At 41.2% G+C, this 15,379-nt stretch overlaps 1 protein-coding gene across 6 annotated transcripts in view; it reads left to right on the forward strand.

The window, feature by feature from the left end:
- Window positions 1-5,676: 5,676 nt before the first annotated feature.
- The window catches only part of LOC126281230 (elongation of very long chain fatty acids protein 4-like), a 47,337-nt gene continuing 37,634 nt past the window's right edge, over window positions 5,677-15,379 (forward strand). Inside the window, exons 1-4 of one of the 6 annotated variants that reach the window (XM_049979999.1) lie at window positions 5,677-5,990; window positions 11,002-11,083; window positions 14,030-14,217; window positions 15,272-15,352. In XM_049979999.1, coding sequence (XP_049835956.1) covers window positions 11,008-11,083; window positions 14,030-14,217; window positions 15,272-15,352 — 345 coding nt within the window. In that variant the 5' untranslated portion in view covers window positions 5,677-5,990; window positions 11,002-11,007. The other 5 variants (XM_049980001.1, XM_049979998.1, XM_049980002.1 and 2 more) reach the window with 5 other exon arrangements.

A 15,379-nucleotide genomic window follows, 5' to 3' on the forward strand; every position in this document is an offset into this window, starting at 1 on the left:
TTGGGGAGAAGAGAAGTTAGTGGCACAACTTGACTAGAAGAAGGGATCAGTTGGTAGGACATGTTTTGAGGCATCAAGGGATCACAAATTTAGCATTGGAGGGCAGCGTGGAGGGTAAAAATCGTAGAGGGAGACCGAGAGATGAGTACACTAAGCAGATTCAGAAGGATGTAGGTTGCAGTAGGTACTGGGGGATGAAGCAGCTTGCACAGGATAGAGTAGCATGGAGAGCTGCATCAAACCAGTCTCAGGACTGAAGACAACAACAACAACAACCAAAAGATAGTAAACCTCCCATTAAAGAACAGATAATAAAAATAGCAGAGGAACTAAAATCGAGGAGCAATATTACACAAAAACTATGTGGAACAAAATGGGGAGCGTTAGCCTCTGTCCTACGCTCATCTGCTCTGAGCCTCGTCTTCTCAACTGCTGAATACTGTGCTCCAGTGTGGCTCAACAGTCCTCACACTCATAAAACCGACGTTCAACTCAATAACATAATGAGAATGATCGTAGGAGTCATCAAATCTACTCCTACGGAATGGCTCCCAGTACTGAGCCATATACCACCGTCAAATTTGCGTCGTATAAACGCATTCTCAAGCAACAATAACCTACCAATACATGAGGACATTGAATAAGCCACCCATAGCCGCCTTCGATCCATAAAGCCCACAATGGAAACGGCAATTACTGCCACAGAGGAAAAATTCAGCTTGACTCCAGCCATGCATCAACAATGGGACACAAAGCAGAGTGACGAAATTCCATGTATTACCCAAAAGCCTCCGGGTTTTGATTTGCCACGTAAAACCTGGTCAACTCTGAACAGAATACGAACCCAGCAAATTATATGTGCCTATTTCCTGCATAAATGGCTACGAAATCGACAGCCTTCTGCGAATCTGGTGAAATCCAAACCATAAAGTACATGATAGAAGAATTCTCTCAGGCAGCTTATGAAGGGAGATCTGAAGATTTCCTTATGGCGACTCCAGAAGCAATAGCCTATATAAATGCATTAGATGTTTGTTTATAACTATAATTATTTCAATTTTAACTAATTGTATTGTCATTTGTGTCTTCCTGCCATACGATAAATAAATAAATCGAACTAATAAAAAAGCAGCTGTCGAGTCAGTCCCATAGGAAACTATCGGAGAAACCAAAGAAAAACCCAACCATGTTGTGGGATGCAGAATGTTTAAAAGGAGCTGCACGAGAAAAAACTCACTGACAGAACGTCGGGCAAACCAGTCACCCGATAAGTTCTTACAATACAAGAAAGAAGATCCCCAAGTGAAGCGTATTTTGAAGAAAATAAAGAAAGAGAGCTGGACAGAATTTTGTAGCAGGTTAGTTAAGATGCTAATGCCGCTGATATATGGAGAAGTATTAAGGCTCTTCATCATAGGAACCAAAAAACTAACGACTTAAAAAGGATGGGTGAATCATCCGCACATTTCTAGACAAAAACCGTCAGAAACTTTGAGTGCACCAAAAGTTTCACACCATTCCCTATGCTCTGTGTTCACAAAGAAGGAACCGTCATTTGAACAACGAATACAGTACCACGAGTATACAGTATTTATTACGCAATGTCACAAAACTTAACTGAACCAGTGAAAGGGTGGCTGCTGGAAATTTAAAATCGAATTTGGATATATGACTCATTTCCTAAGGACTGAGTTACAGAGATAATTATACCAATTCTGAAACCTGGGAAGGATCCAAGGGCTGCCACCTCCTATAGGTCCTAGCATTCTTGTCATGCATCGCGAAAACCTTGGAAAGATTAATTAAAAATCTTCTCGAATGGTGGCTCGAAACTAACAATATACATGATGAACATTAATAAAACCGACAAACTGCAGGGACGAAGTTTTGACTGGTAATGGAGGAAAGAAGTTCCTATGATCATGTGCCTGGAAATGCATCGTTGCATGGTAGATGGCGCTGAGGAATGCAAGTTCCTCTCACAACGTACCTTGCGTTCAGTGCGCGTTGCAAGCTGTGTGATTGACATAGTGTACTGTAAGCAGCAGAATGGCCCAGGAATTCATGTCTGGAACAAGCCGAGATTGTGTCTGTGTACAGCTAAGCAGATGGAAGTAGTCGAGAGCCAGAACCCGGTACTCCAAATCCAGTGTTCTCACAGTCCGCCATCTCTCTGCACGTTTGTCTGTCTGAAAGGACCTATGATCACACAAACACCAAGAAAGGGCTTGAAATGTTGTGCAATAGGGTTGGTGTCTGGGAGAGTACTTGTTTTGGTATAGTCATGCTGCCTCTCGACCGTTTCTATCTGCTCGGCCGTACACAAACACCACCTCGGCTTGTTCCCAACATGAATACCGGACCATTCTGCTGCTTACGATACGCTGCCCCAATCACACAGCCTGTAACACGCAAGGAACACACAGTATGTTGTCAGAGGAACTTTCATTCGTCAGCGTCATTTACCGTGGCAACGGATGCATTTCCAGACGCACGTTGTTCATATGACCTTTTTTCCTCATTTCCAGTCAATAGTCTGTCCCTGCAGTTTGTAGCTTTTATTAATTTTCACCCTGTATGCATTACTATACTACCAAAAACTGTTTTCGCAAATATCGTTCGATATTAGATAATATGGCTCTGAGCACTATGGGAGTTAACTTCTGACGTCATCAGTCCACTATAACTTAGAACTACATAAACCAAACTAACATAAGGATTTCATACACATCCATGCCCGAGGCAGGATTCGAACCTGCGACCGTAGCGGTCGCGCGATTCCAGACTGTAGCGCCTAGAACCGCTCGCCCAAATTAGATAGTAATTTGACACAACTTCCACATACAAAGAGATTTAAGGAAAGATACGAGGGTGGTTTGAAATGTTCTCGGAATGGAGTAGAAAAAAGTACTTACATCACCGAAACTTTTTTTTATATTTTTCAGCGTAGTTTCCTTGTAGATTAATGCACTTGGTCCAGTGCCTTGATCCCATCTCGAAAATAAGTTTCCTCCAGGCCTGCAAAATAGTTGTCAACTCCGACTATCAATTCTTCGTTTGAAGTGAGTCTTCGTCCACCAAAAAAATTTTCACTTTTGGGGAGAGATGGAAATCTGACGGAACCATAACAGGTGAATAAAGCGGGTGTGGCAACAATTCGTACCTTAGTTTGAGTAATTTTGCCATGGGGACGGCACATGTGTGCAGGTGCGCATTGTCTTGATGGAAGATGACTTTCTTTCTTGCTAAACTTGGCCTTTTTTCGCGTATCTCTTGTTAAAATTTGTCCAGCAGGTTAATATAGTATTCTCCAGTAATTGTTTGCCCTGTGAGGAGATAATCTAAAATCAGAATCCCCTTCGCACCCCAGAATACTGATGCCATGACCATTTCCGCCGAAGGATTTGTCTTTGCTTTCTTTGGTGGCGGAGAATCAGCATGTTTCCACTGATTTAATTATTGTTTTGTCTCTGGGGTATAGTAGTGCACCAAAGTTTCATCGGTGGTCACAAACTGGCCCAAAAAATCTTGTTCGTTTCTTCTAAAACGGGCCAAACATTGTTCCGATATGTCCAGTCTCATGCGTTTTTCAAATGGTACAAATGGCTCTGAGCACTATGGGACTTAACTGCTGAGGTCATCAGGCCCCTAGAACTTAGAAATACTTAAACCTAACACACATCCATGCCCGGGGCAGGATTCTAACCTGTGACCGTAGCGGGCGCGCGGTTCCAGACTGAAGCGCCTAGAACCGCTCGGCCATACCGGCCGGCGTTTGCGTTGATCTCTATTCCAAATTTTCTGCACAGGATCCGGAACTCTCGGAATCGAGGTGAGCTAAAACTTTTTTTGATGTGAGTACATTATGTTCAATGAATTCTTCAGACGTTAGAAAAGTTACACAGTTTTATGTCAATGATCTACACTCCTGGAAATTGAAATAAGAACACCGTGAATTCATTGTCCCAGGAAGGGGAAACTTTATTGACACATTCCTGGGGTCAGATACATCACATGATCACACTGACAGACCACAGGCACATAGACACAGGCAACAGAGCATGCACAATGTCGGCACTAGTACAGTGTATATCCACCTTTCGCAGCAATCCAGGCTGCTATTCTCCCATGGAGACGATCGTAGAGATGCTGGATGTAGTCCTGTGGAACGGCTTGCCATGCCATTTCCACCTGGCCCCTCAGTTGGACCAGCGTTCGTGCTGGACGTGCAGACCGCGTGAGACGACGCTTCATCCAGTCCCAAACATGCTCAATGGGGGACAGATCCGGAGATCTTGCTGGCCAGGGTAGTTGACTTACACCTTCTAGAGCACGTTGGGTGGCACGGGATACATGTGGACGTGCATTGTCCTGTTGGAACAGCAAGTTCCCTTGCCGGTCTAGGAATGGTAGAACGATGGGTTCGATGACGGTTTGGATGTACCGTGCACTATTCAGTGTCCCCTCGACGATCACCAGAGATGTACGGCCAGTGTAGGAGATCGCTCCCCACACCATGATGCCGGGTGTTGGCCCTGTGTGCCTCGGTCGTATGCAGTCCTGATTGTAGCGCTCACCTGCACGGCGCCAAACACGCATACGACCATCATTGGCACCAAGGCAGAAGCGACTCTCATCGCTGAAGACGACACGTCTCCATTCGTCCCTCCATTCACGGCTGTCGCGACACCACTGGAGGCGGACTGCACGATGTTGGGGCGTGAGCGGAAGACGGCCTAACGGTGTGCGGGACCGTAGCCCAGCTTCATGGAGACGATTGCGAATGGTCCTCGCCGATACCCCAGGAGCAACAGTGTCCCTAATTTGCTGGGAAGTGGCGGTGCGGTCCCCTACGGCACTGCGTAGGATCCTACGGTCTTGGCGTGCATCCGTGCGTCGCTGCGGTCCGGTCCCAGGTCGACGGGCACGTGCACCTTCCGCCGACCACTGGCGACAACATCGATGTACTGTGGAGACCTCACGCCCCACGTGTTGAGCAATTCGGCGGTACGTCCACCCGGCCTCCCGCATGCCCACTATACGCTCTCGCTCAAAGTCCGTCAACTGCACATACGGTTCACGTCCACGCTGTCGCGGCATGCTACCAGTATTAAAGACTGCGATGGAGCTCCGTATGCCACGGCAAACTGGCTGACACTGACGGCGGCGGTGCACAAATGCTGCGCAGCTAGCGCCATTTCGACGGCCAACACCGCGGTTCCTGGTGTGTCCGCTGTGCCGTGCGTGTGATCATTGCTTGTACAGCCCTCTCGCAGTGTCCGGAGCAAGTATGGTGGGTCTGACACACCGGTGTCAATGTGTTCTTTTTTCCATTTCCAGGAGTGTATTTCTGGTGCTCTCAAAATACTGCACTATCGTGAGCACAGAGTCTTAGACATTCTCATTACTATAAATCCAGTATCGCTAACCGTTAACTCTCCTACCTCCTCCCCGCCCCCCCGCCCCTTCCAAAAAAAAAAAAGACAGTGCAGTGCGAGGCCTGAAGTATGTGCTATATGGACAAATCGCCCCTGAACCATGAGAACCCTTGAGCGTTCACTCACAGGGAAGCAGATTCGTAACGGTGACCTATTTTACACTAGCCTCCGCGCCGCTGCGGGGAACGCGACCCGACCCGAAGAGCTTCCGAGCGTCCCTGCCGGCTGTGCACCTCAGTCCTACGCAAGCGCGGGCGTGCGCACGAACAGCAGAAGGAAGATGCGTGCGCACGCACGCGCTACGCGCTTACGCACGGCGGCAGAGGCGGCAGGCCGCGCCCCAGCCGGCAGCCCGCCGCGCCGGCCCGCTGCCTCCGAGCCCAGCCTGGCTAGCTAGCCTCTCTCCGCGGAGAGTATCGATCGATTGAACGGGGGTCGGCTGTGCCCGCACTGCCGCCGTGAACCGTGAGAGCGGAGTCCAGTGCCGCCGGCCGGGCGCATCCGACGCGACGTAGCGTGTGCGGCCGCTCGCGGCCAGGCGCGCCCACACAGGTGAGCGCCACACAGACCTGCACGTGTGCCTACCCAGTGTGTGTGAAACTCACCCTGTCCACAACCAACGCCGCCCTCCACTGCAAGCGCAATGACCGTGTACAGTATGTGGCGAGTACTTTTTGATTTCTGATCTCATCGATACCGAAGTTGCTACGGCGTGGGAACGTGTCAGCCCTGAAGGGTCTCTGAGGCAGCTTACCATTTATTCTTGGCCTATGAACATGCAGGAAATCGAAACACACAAATTTTGTTCGCTACGCATACTGTTACCGGTATTCAAAAACCACTATGAAACAAGTTCCAGTTCTCGAACCTTACATGTTACCAGTGTTTCCGATAAGAGTGAGAAAGCGATCGTGTGGAGTGAATATTTCGAAGATTGTTATTTCTCCCGCATCGGCTACTGCAGTGGGATTTCATCCTAGTATGGAGATGGCGCAACTCTGATAATACAGTCGTACTTCCGCTTTCAAAGTTAAAAAATCAGCACTAAGTACTTTAATCTCATCTTAGCAAATGTTGCTGGTGTCTCACCAACACTGCAACAATATGCCAGGACGTCCACTCGAGACTCTCTTCAATGTGATGTAACTAAAGCACATCAGTATCTTGATTAAATCTGTAATTGTGTGATAAGAAACAGGGAAGAAGCTACAAAATCGTACCAGCTACTTCCTACCAGAACCGTCTGCTATGCTATAACTGACACCCAGCGTGATTATTCGAAAAACGTGTAACTCTTAAGCCTCATGAATAACAGTCGTAAGCTAGAATAACAGTGACTACAGTCAAATGCAGCAGATGACGACGTACTCTGTTATTAACAGCAGAATCCGTTTTACGGTGGTCGTGGGAAGGAAGATAAGAGCCGCGTCACCGCGGAATACTTGTTTCTCGATTTCGTATTTGTTTCTTTTATTCCCCTCATTCTATTTCGAATAATTTACCTAGTCGAACGTGACTCCATCGGGAACGCGCTAAGTTAACGTAAGGTGTTAGTTTATTAGAAGAAAATAAGCTTACGCGGTATGTTCAGCGAATGAAATGTTTGAGAACAGAAATTTTTGAAAAAATGATCTTACGCGGGCTTCCCCTCCAGTTAATCGCACAAATCACAACGATTAGTACTAAAGAGATACGCCCCATACAATATCGCCGTCAAATATCAATTTGCGTGTTTCATTTTGATGATTACTACAGCATATGACTCAAAGATTGTAATTCTCACTGTTCCACACCTTTGTATGCGTTCAACTGACTGGCGCTATACGCGAACGATTGACAAACGCCCCGTATTTATGAGACCGGAAGATATCTCTCTCTGACCAATTGTTTCTTATCTATCAACACTTACGCAGTGTTTTGTGATGTGTGAAAATCGGATGGCCTAACGCCATCGCTTCCTTTCAGTAGAACTCTGTAGCAATTATGTAAAATTATAAATAAAATATTGAAACAAAACACTATGGGGAGAGTTGTCTTAGAATCATTAGAAAACCATTTACATTATAGATATTATAGTACACAGTGGAACTAGATAGGAAACAGAGCGCCGTGTCATTTACAATCGGACGACTTAAGACGGACAAATTCAAGTAATTTATTCGTAATTACAATAAAGTGCTGTACATTAAGTACAAGAAATTGCAGTATATTCTATCATTTTCAGACAGCATCCCTCAGTATTGAACTACATCAATTAATGTAAACTGTTTGAAATGACTCTGAATACGGGTACCGGTAGTGTGTTACGGTTTGCGGACTCTCCTTCCTCAGAGCACTAATCAAAATATCAGCAAAAATACGAAGCCGTCAACAGTCTGCGACTACGAAATTTTATACTGCTGACCCTTAAGAGAAACCATAGTTGACAGTATAAATCCACTCGTTATTAAGTAACTAATAGTATTTTCATTCTAACAAGCTGAAGCGCGTGGTTTAAAAATGTAAAGATGGAAAAACAAATTCTTCCTCGAGGCACTCTTTACTTCTGTTTTCTTTCTCTCCCGCTGAGAAGTAGGTGTTGTGTGTTATTATGGAAGTTCCGCCTTATATAACTCGCAGCTGTCTCTTTCATTGGAAAATTATGTTTTGCTTCAACGACATGTTAGTGGTATGGAATCATGTACCTTTCAACCTCCATCATATTTTTCTTAAAACTTAACATTAAACTTTACATTGTGCAAAATGGTATTTTCCTCTTCATTTACTTTCCCACTAAAAACAAGATTATTGGTACCACAAACACTGGTTTTATTAGTGGAAGACATTTGTAATCAAATGAAGTAAATACACCATGTTCACTTATTTTGTGGCATGGAACTATCAGCTATCTAAAACCAAACGTTCTTCATGATAGAGGATAATCCACAGCTAAAACCAGAAATGTACATATGTTCCTGTGAAAGAAACAACAGATACTTCAAATATTGCAAGGCTCTGAAGCAATTCTTATAGCATATTCTGCTCTTAACTATTCTTTCAGCATGTACAATTCATAAAGAAAACAAAGGTATTCAGTGCAAAAAGTAGTTTTTTGCCTAATTACAGGGTGACAAAAATTGATTAATGTCTATTTTACGGAGCACATAAATTGTACAGTCTCAACACTTTCAGTAAAAACAAGCTACTGTCTTTATTATAAAAATATCAAGATACTTTTTAATGTGTTGTACATTAAAAATATATTTCAGATGACTTTGCATAGTATACATACATCATACATTCATGTGAGCTACATTGTTTGCAAGTAATGTAAGCGTACTTCTTAAAACTCGTGTCTTTGTCAACATATGAGACAGTTTTGTAAACAGTGGTTTGAGAAAAGGCATAGTCCTTGTAGTATCTGCAGAAGGAAACAGTTCCAGGTACTGAAGGAAAGGTAGGGAACTAAGGAGAGAGGGATGAATGAAAGAGGGGGCCGGTGGGGCAGTGGGAGAATGGGTGGGTGGGGAGGATGATGAGGGGGGTGGGGGGGTAGCTGTGGCTGACCCTACTGCTGGCTGTGGAGTTCACTTTCAGTTGCACCAGCTCTACAGGCACTCATGCTTGTCTCACCAGCACCATAGTCTAAAATCTCTGTAGGTGAGTTACTACAGATGATATACATGCTCTCAATTTATATATTTTTTGTCTTTGAAGAAGGGCCAGTCAACAATATAATTTTCAAAGGTAACTTCGAATTTGTGCCTCTACATTCAACAAAACTTGCAACTTTGAATCACTTAAAAGATAGTTGGAAACTTGTGATCTCTTACTGGGTAAAAATTTCGTCCCTCTCTCAAGTGTCTGTTATAAATGTATAGTATGAAGGATGGTAATCAAACTCTGTACTGGTACAGGGCTATGAATGTTGTACACAAATGGTAAGACACTTTATGAAACATATAATCTGCATCATATTGGATTATTTCAGAGTTGCTGCTACGGTCATTAGTCTATCATTTATTCTGACACAATTAAAGTCCACAACATGTAAAATGAACTAATTTTAAATCATCTCTTTCCTTAGCACATCATTGTTCCTGTTGATTTATGTTCTTCTTTTATAGATGTGCAAATTATTATTTTGTGACCACCTCTCATACTTTATTTCCATGAGATGAAACTTTTTCAGCCTTTACTTCTTCAACCAAAACACTTAAACTATTGCTTCAGTTTTCTTCTAGCTGCAATTTATTATTAATCTTTTCATACCTGAGAGGCTCAGTGGCTTAACGGGAGAATGTTAGATTACAAATCACTAGGTTCAGAGTTCAGTGTATAGAATTTTTTCTGTCTCTTATTACTTTTTTCACCTCTGGTAATTAATTTTCAATATGGAAAATACCGATTTGCACCATAGTTCAGAGTATGACTATACAGTATATCAAGCTGAGTAAGCCAGTTCAAATGTCAGAGTAAGGCAATTTCCTATCACCTCCAATAGGACTGTGCCGAGTAAAGCAGTGTGATGTTCAAACCAACCTTCTGGCTGAGGACAGTTTTAACTTTTACCTCCCAGAAAATAACTAAAATAACACCTTGTCTGTCTCTACTACGTCTATGTCCATCCTCTGAAAATCATTGTGAAGTGCGTGAAAGAGGGTCCTTCTCCTCGTACCGCTTAACAATGTTTTTCCCATTTCATTCACAACTCCAGCATGGGAAGAATCAGTGCTTAAAAACCTCTGTGCATGCTGTAATTAGTCTAATCTTAACTCCATGATTCATACAGGAGTGATACTTAGGGGACTGAAGTAATACCTGTACTCAACACTTAAAATTGATTATTGAAACTTCGTATACTGATGTGTCAGTTTCTTTCTAACATAAATTGTGTTCTGTGTATCTCAATGCAAAGAAAATCCTTTGGAGGTGAAAACAGATTGTCAAGTATTGTCAGAGAGAAGTAGCATAGCCAACATACCACCAAACAACATTTCATATCTCTGATGTAAAGGTAATTCCTTACACGAATTGTCTGAATACTGTACTTGAATTCTGGCACTTGAAATCCTTGTTAGCATTCTAGGGAATAATGTGGAATAATATCCATTCTCATGCCAGTGTCCTGTCTTATAGGCCACTTATAATATCCACATACTTTCAAAAACCTGTATTACATAGTAGAAGCTGTAAAGCAATTGGGGAAATGGCAGGATTTATTTCTTTCAACTTTTTTACAAAGTATCAGCTCCTCCGTAATCCATATTAAGCCATTTGAAGTCCAAACACATTAAAGCTACTGACCAGCATTGTTTATATTGAAACTAACTCTCATAAATGACAATTAATACTTGACATATAATAACAGATATAAAAATAGTGTAGTTACAATAGTAGTCACAGATCATATAGCCTCCTTTTCTCTCTCATTTAGTAGTCAGTCAGTGCACAGGAATAGCTTGTAACATGGTGTTTACAAGTCACAATACTTGAGTAAAGGAACTTCAGTTCTTTGTTTATAGAAATGTAGTGTAGAAAGTATCCAACTGAATATTCCATTTTTCTTCTCTTTTTGTTTCAGACAGAAATGTCATTTGTAAATTCAACACAGAACATTTTTTATGATGCCTACAACTACTATCTGTGGACACTTTCCTTATCTGGTAAGTAAATTATGGTACAACTCTCACAATTTCAATCATTTTAATTTATAAAATTTTCAGTTATGCATATTGCTCTTTTCTCAATTATTACAAATGTCAGACAACATTCATTTACATCTGAAAATGTATTCATCACCATGCATGATCAATACGGGAATTCCAGGAGAGAAGAATCATCTGCAAATGAAGGATGAGAGGTACATAAGCACAACTGAAAGCTCTGAAAAATCATGCTAGCTTTCACTCTTACAAAACACACACACACACACACACACACACACACACACACACACACTGCCCATTGCTGTGGCTGAGGTCACAAACGCATGCTTATACAGTGGCACTCAAGCCAGAGGTATGCGGGTTCAAATACTAGCGCTGAAAAAAAAATTCACTGCCATTATTTGACCAGCAAGGGAATGAGATGGTAGCATAAAGTTTCTGATCACCAGAATTTGTGCCAGTGTCCTAGTTTAAATACTCAACCTCTCCACAGTGTCTCATGAAGTGAGGGCATGTGACACTGTTGATTGTGATCCACTCATCAGATAGGGGACATTAAGCTTGGCAGCCCCCTTGGTGCTATTTGCAAGGTGTAGGCTATGTGCTGCCACCAGGTTTCACCCTCTCCTTTACCTCATTATCACATAGTACAAATATTACACTAATTCCAATACACATACACAACACATGCACATAGTATTACAAAGACTGTAATGGAGCATGTTGCAAATAAATAAAAAGAAATACACACCACGTCAGTCTGTGGGTGCACATGTGTGTATGAACACACCTTTAAGTTGACGTGTCATCCACTCATAATTTATTAGTAGGTTAGCAGTTGTCAATTGTAAACTCTGATTGTTGATTACATATTTGTGTAAAAATTCATGAATAGTTTCACAACTTTCAGAATTATTTCCAAGTAATGTGATATAGTAATGTGTGTGTTTTAAAAGGAACTTTAATCTGTATATTGAGGTTTTTTTTATGGAAATGGCTTGGTGTCATTTTGTAATAGGTTACTTCACAATCAGCTGGTCAGTGAAGATTCAAATGATAATGAGCTCGTCCATCTTTATGATTAAAAAATTCTGCACTTCATTTTTATGGCTTGGGTTGATTAACAATTTAATGGTCTTATAGGTGTATGACATCTAATGTCTTCCCACAACCAACATTAATTTTGATAAGGGATGAAAAGTAAGGAAGAAGGAAAATTAGTGTTTAACTGATGATAAGGTCATTAGAGATACATACCATCTTAGCTTGGTTACTATGTCCATGACATGAGGAGATGGTGTGTACGCCATGAGTTACTCAGACAACGCCCAAGATGAGTTTTGATGGAACTCACATATTACTGGTTTGACAGCCGGAACATCAACTGGAATTCATAGCCCTGCTTCTCTCTCCACTGTAGTTATATTCTGGCCTTACATGATGGACAGTCTGCAAGACACCTCAGTTATTTTTCTCCTTCTACATGTAAACTGCTAGAGATTTAGCTGAGTGAGACATATTACATATTCTCATACCTTGACATTCAGCTAAGTTCAGACACTTCCATGATCAAAATTACTGCTTTGTTCCTACAAAGGATTGTTCATTCTAGTAATATTTTTGACAAATGTGGCTGTAGAAAGACCTGGATAATGATATGTTGCTAGGTTTTTTTCCAAGTTCTGATGTCTTTATGTATTTTATTTACAATAACATATATTTCTGTCACCAAAATTGCACAGATATTAATCACTAACAGAACTGAAAGCACTGTTTATAAGGAATCTGCAATCAAGAATTAATACCTATTATCTGTAGTATATTTAATCCCAAGTACAGTTTTATACAACACTCTGCCTGAATGGTGTCCCTTCATCTATACTTAAGCGTGAACTGACTTTTTTTCAATTAAAAACAGAGGTTCCTGTGATACCTAATTTTAGATATCCCTCCTTGCTATATTTTCTGTCAGAAGCTACTCTTTGCATGGGGCATCACATGCTCATATTCCTTCTAGAAGCTTTAACTACAGATAGTTTGTATCATGCTCTTACAATTGCTAGACCACCAGAATCTACCCTTATTCAGAGTTGCTTAAATGGCAGACTTCCAGATTCTCTGGACATGGAGATGACTGAATGATGTGTTAACATCAATGGCACTTGTTATGTATCTTACAGAATGTAATTATGCCCAGGTATTATATAAAATGACAGTCACCAGCTTGTGATCTTGTGGTTAGCATTTGCTAACTCTTGATCACGGGACCCTGGCTGGGCTGGTGATTTTCTCTGCTCAGGACTAGGGGTGCGTATGGGTTCTCCTTATCATCATTTCGTCATCAATAATGCACAACTTGCTGAAGTGATATCAAACAAAGACTTGCACTATGCAGCTAAATATCCCCAATGTGGTCTCCTGGCCACTAAAGCCATATACACACTTCATTTTATGTAAAATGACAAATATAGTAAGAACACAGATATTATGTTGTATAGCATTTCTGCTAACGAAATTATGTGATGCAGCCAACACTCTCAGCTGGCAATAGCCAAGTACATTATACACTGTCATTATCCTTTCTCCTTCTGATCATTCCCTGTGAGGGGGGGGGGGCACCCTCATTAGTCTTGTTTATTATTGTTCAGACCATATTCATTTCTTCCTGTATTTCATAACTTTTTGATCTGTCCTAAATATTCTGTTGTTTGTACATAGGAGATAAGTTACCTTAAGAGTATGCAGCACATCCACACAAACAATTCATATACTGCATACCCACTTACTGTTTATAAGATACAATGAAAGATCAATCATACTGAATTCCTTCTGTAATGTTGGCTGATGAGCTTCCTTTCCTGTAGCCATAACAGGTGTTACATTTTATGACACAAGTATAGCAAATAACACAGTTTACTGTTACTTCATGATGCATTATTTCAGACCACCGCACACGAGGATGGCCACTGGTCGACTCCCCCATTCCGACTATCATATACACTGCCTTGTATTTGCTCATTGTCTGGATCGGTCCACGTTTGATGAGGAATCGAAAGCCTTTTAACCTACGATGGGCACTTGTGCCTTACAATCTAGCCATGGCTGCATTGAACTTCTACATTGCTTTTGAGGTAAGATTTAGCTTTCTTGGATACTAAACTGTGTGGCTGTGTGTGTGAATAGGTATACGCTCACTACAAAAAGTGCAGGATCTCAAAAGCTGGTGTTAACTGTTTTCTATTATGTGTTTCTGTGCACCACACACCAGAACTCTACAAGTAAGTGGTTGCCTTTCCCTTATTTTATCTTTTTCTCTACCCTGGAGTTTCCATTATTGTTATTTAAAATACATTTTGTAATGAAAGCAATGAATCTAATGCTAAATTCATGTTGCCATAAAATTTTAGACATTATGATCTGTGAGAAAGTTAGACATTATGATCTGTAAAAAAGTTAGTGTTCCTTTAATGTTGGACATAAACTATAAAACACAAAAAGTCAAAAAGAATTTATTGATCAGATAGATATAAATGTAAATGTCCAAGAGCCAACATATGTGAAAATTTTACATATTGTGCTGGACATTCATGCACTGCACACTTTTGAGGACGAACCCAACTTTTCAGTCAACAGAAGAAAACAATGCCACAGATTACCTGAATTCAAAGGTCACATTTTTAATATATGTAACAAATATTTTAAGTGAAATTAAATTGAGGAATACCTGTCTACCATTAATCTGAAGCCCAACTGACCATCCAAATTTCTACTGTATATTTCTTTCTTTAAGTGTAGTACAGAAGATAATTACAGAAATTCATGCAAAAGGTCTTATATACTGGGAATAACTGGTACCCACTTGAAATTGCAACTGAAGGTTGTTAAAAAAAGTCTGACTTAGACATTGTCCAAAATTTTAAATATTTAGTGTTTCAACAATTTAAACACATCAGAATTTAATGACTATAGGATAGTAAATATTGGACAATAAACTTATTTCTCCTGCTCTTGTCTGTTATTGTCTAACTTTTAAGCAGAAAAGATTTGAAAGAAATTCTGGTAATCTATTTCCTCAAATTTCTAATCTTAAACAAAATATTGATATGACATTCACCTGCATGTACCTTTTGTTTTGCAACATGTCTTCACAGTCTTTATGAATAATACTCCGTTTTATCATTGCAGCTCCTGTTAGCATCAATAAAACTTAGATACAATTACTTCTGCCAACCAATTACAAGACTGAGGAGTCCAGAAGAACTGAGGGTGAGTTTCATGATGAACTATAACTTG

This window comes from Schistocerca gregaria, chromosome 7, assembly GCF_023897955.1.
Source record: "Schistocerca gregaria isolate iqSchGreg1 chromosome 7, iqSchGreg1.2, whole genome shotgun sequence".
NCBI lineage: Eukaryota > Metazoa > Arthropoda > Insecta > Orthoptera > Acrididae > Schistocerca > Schistocerca gregaria.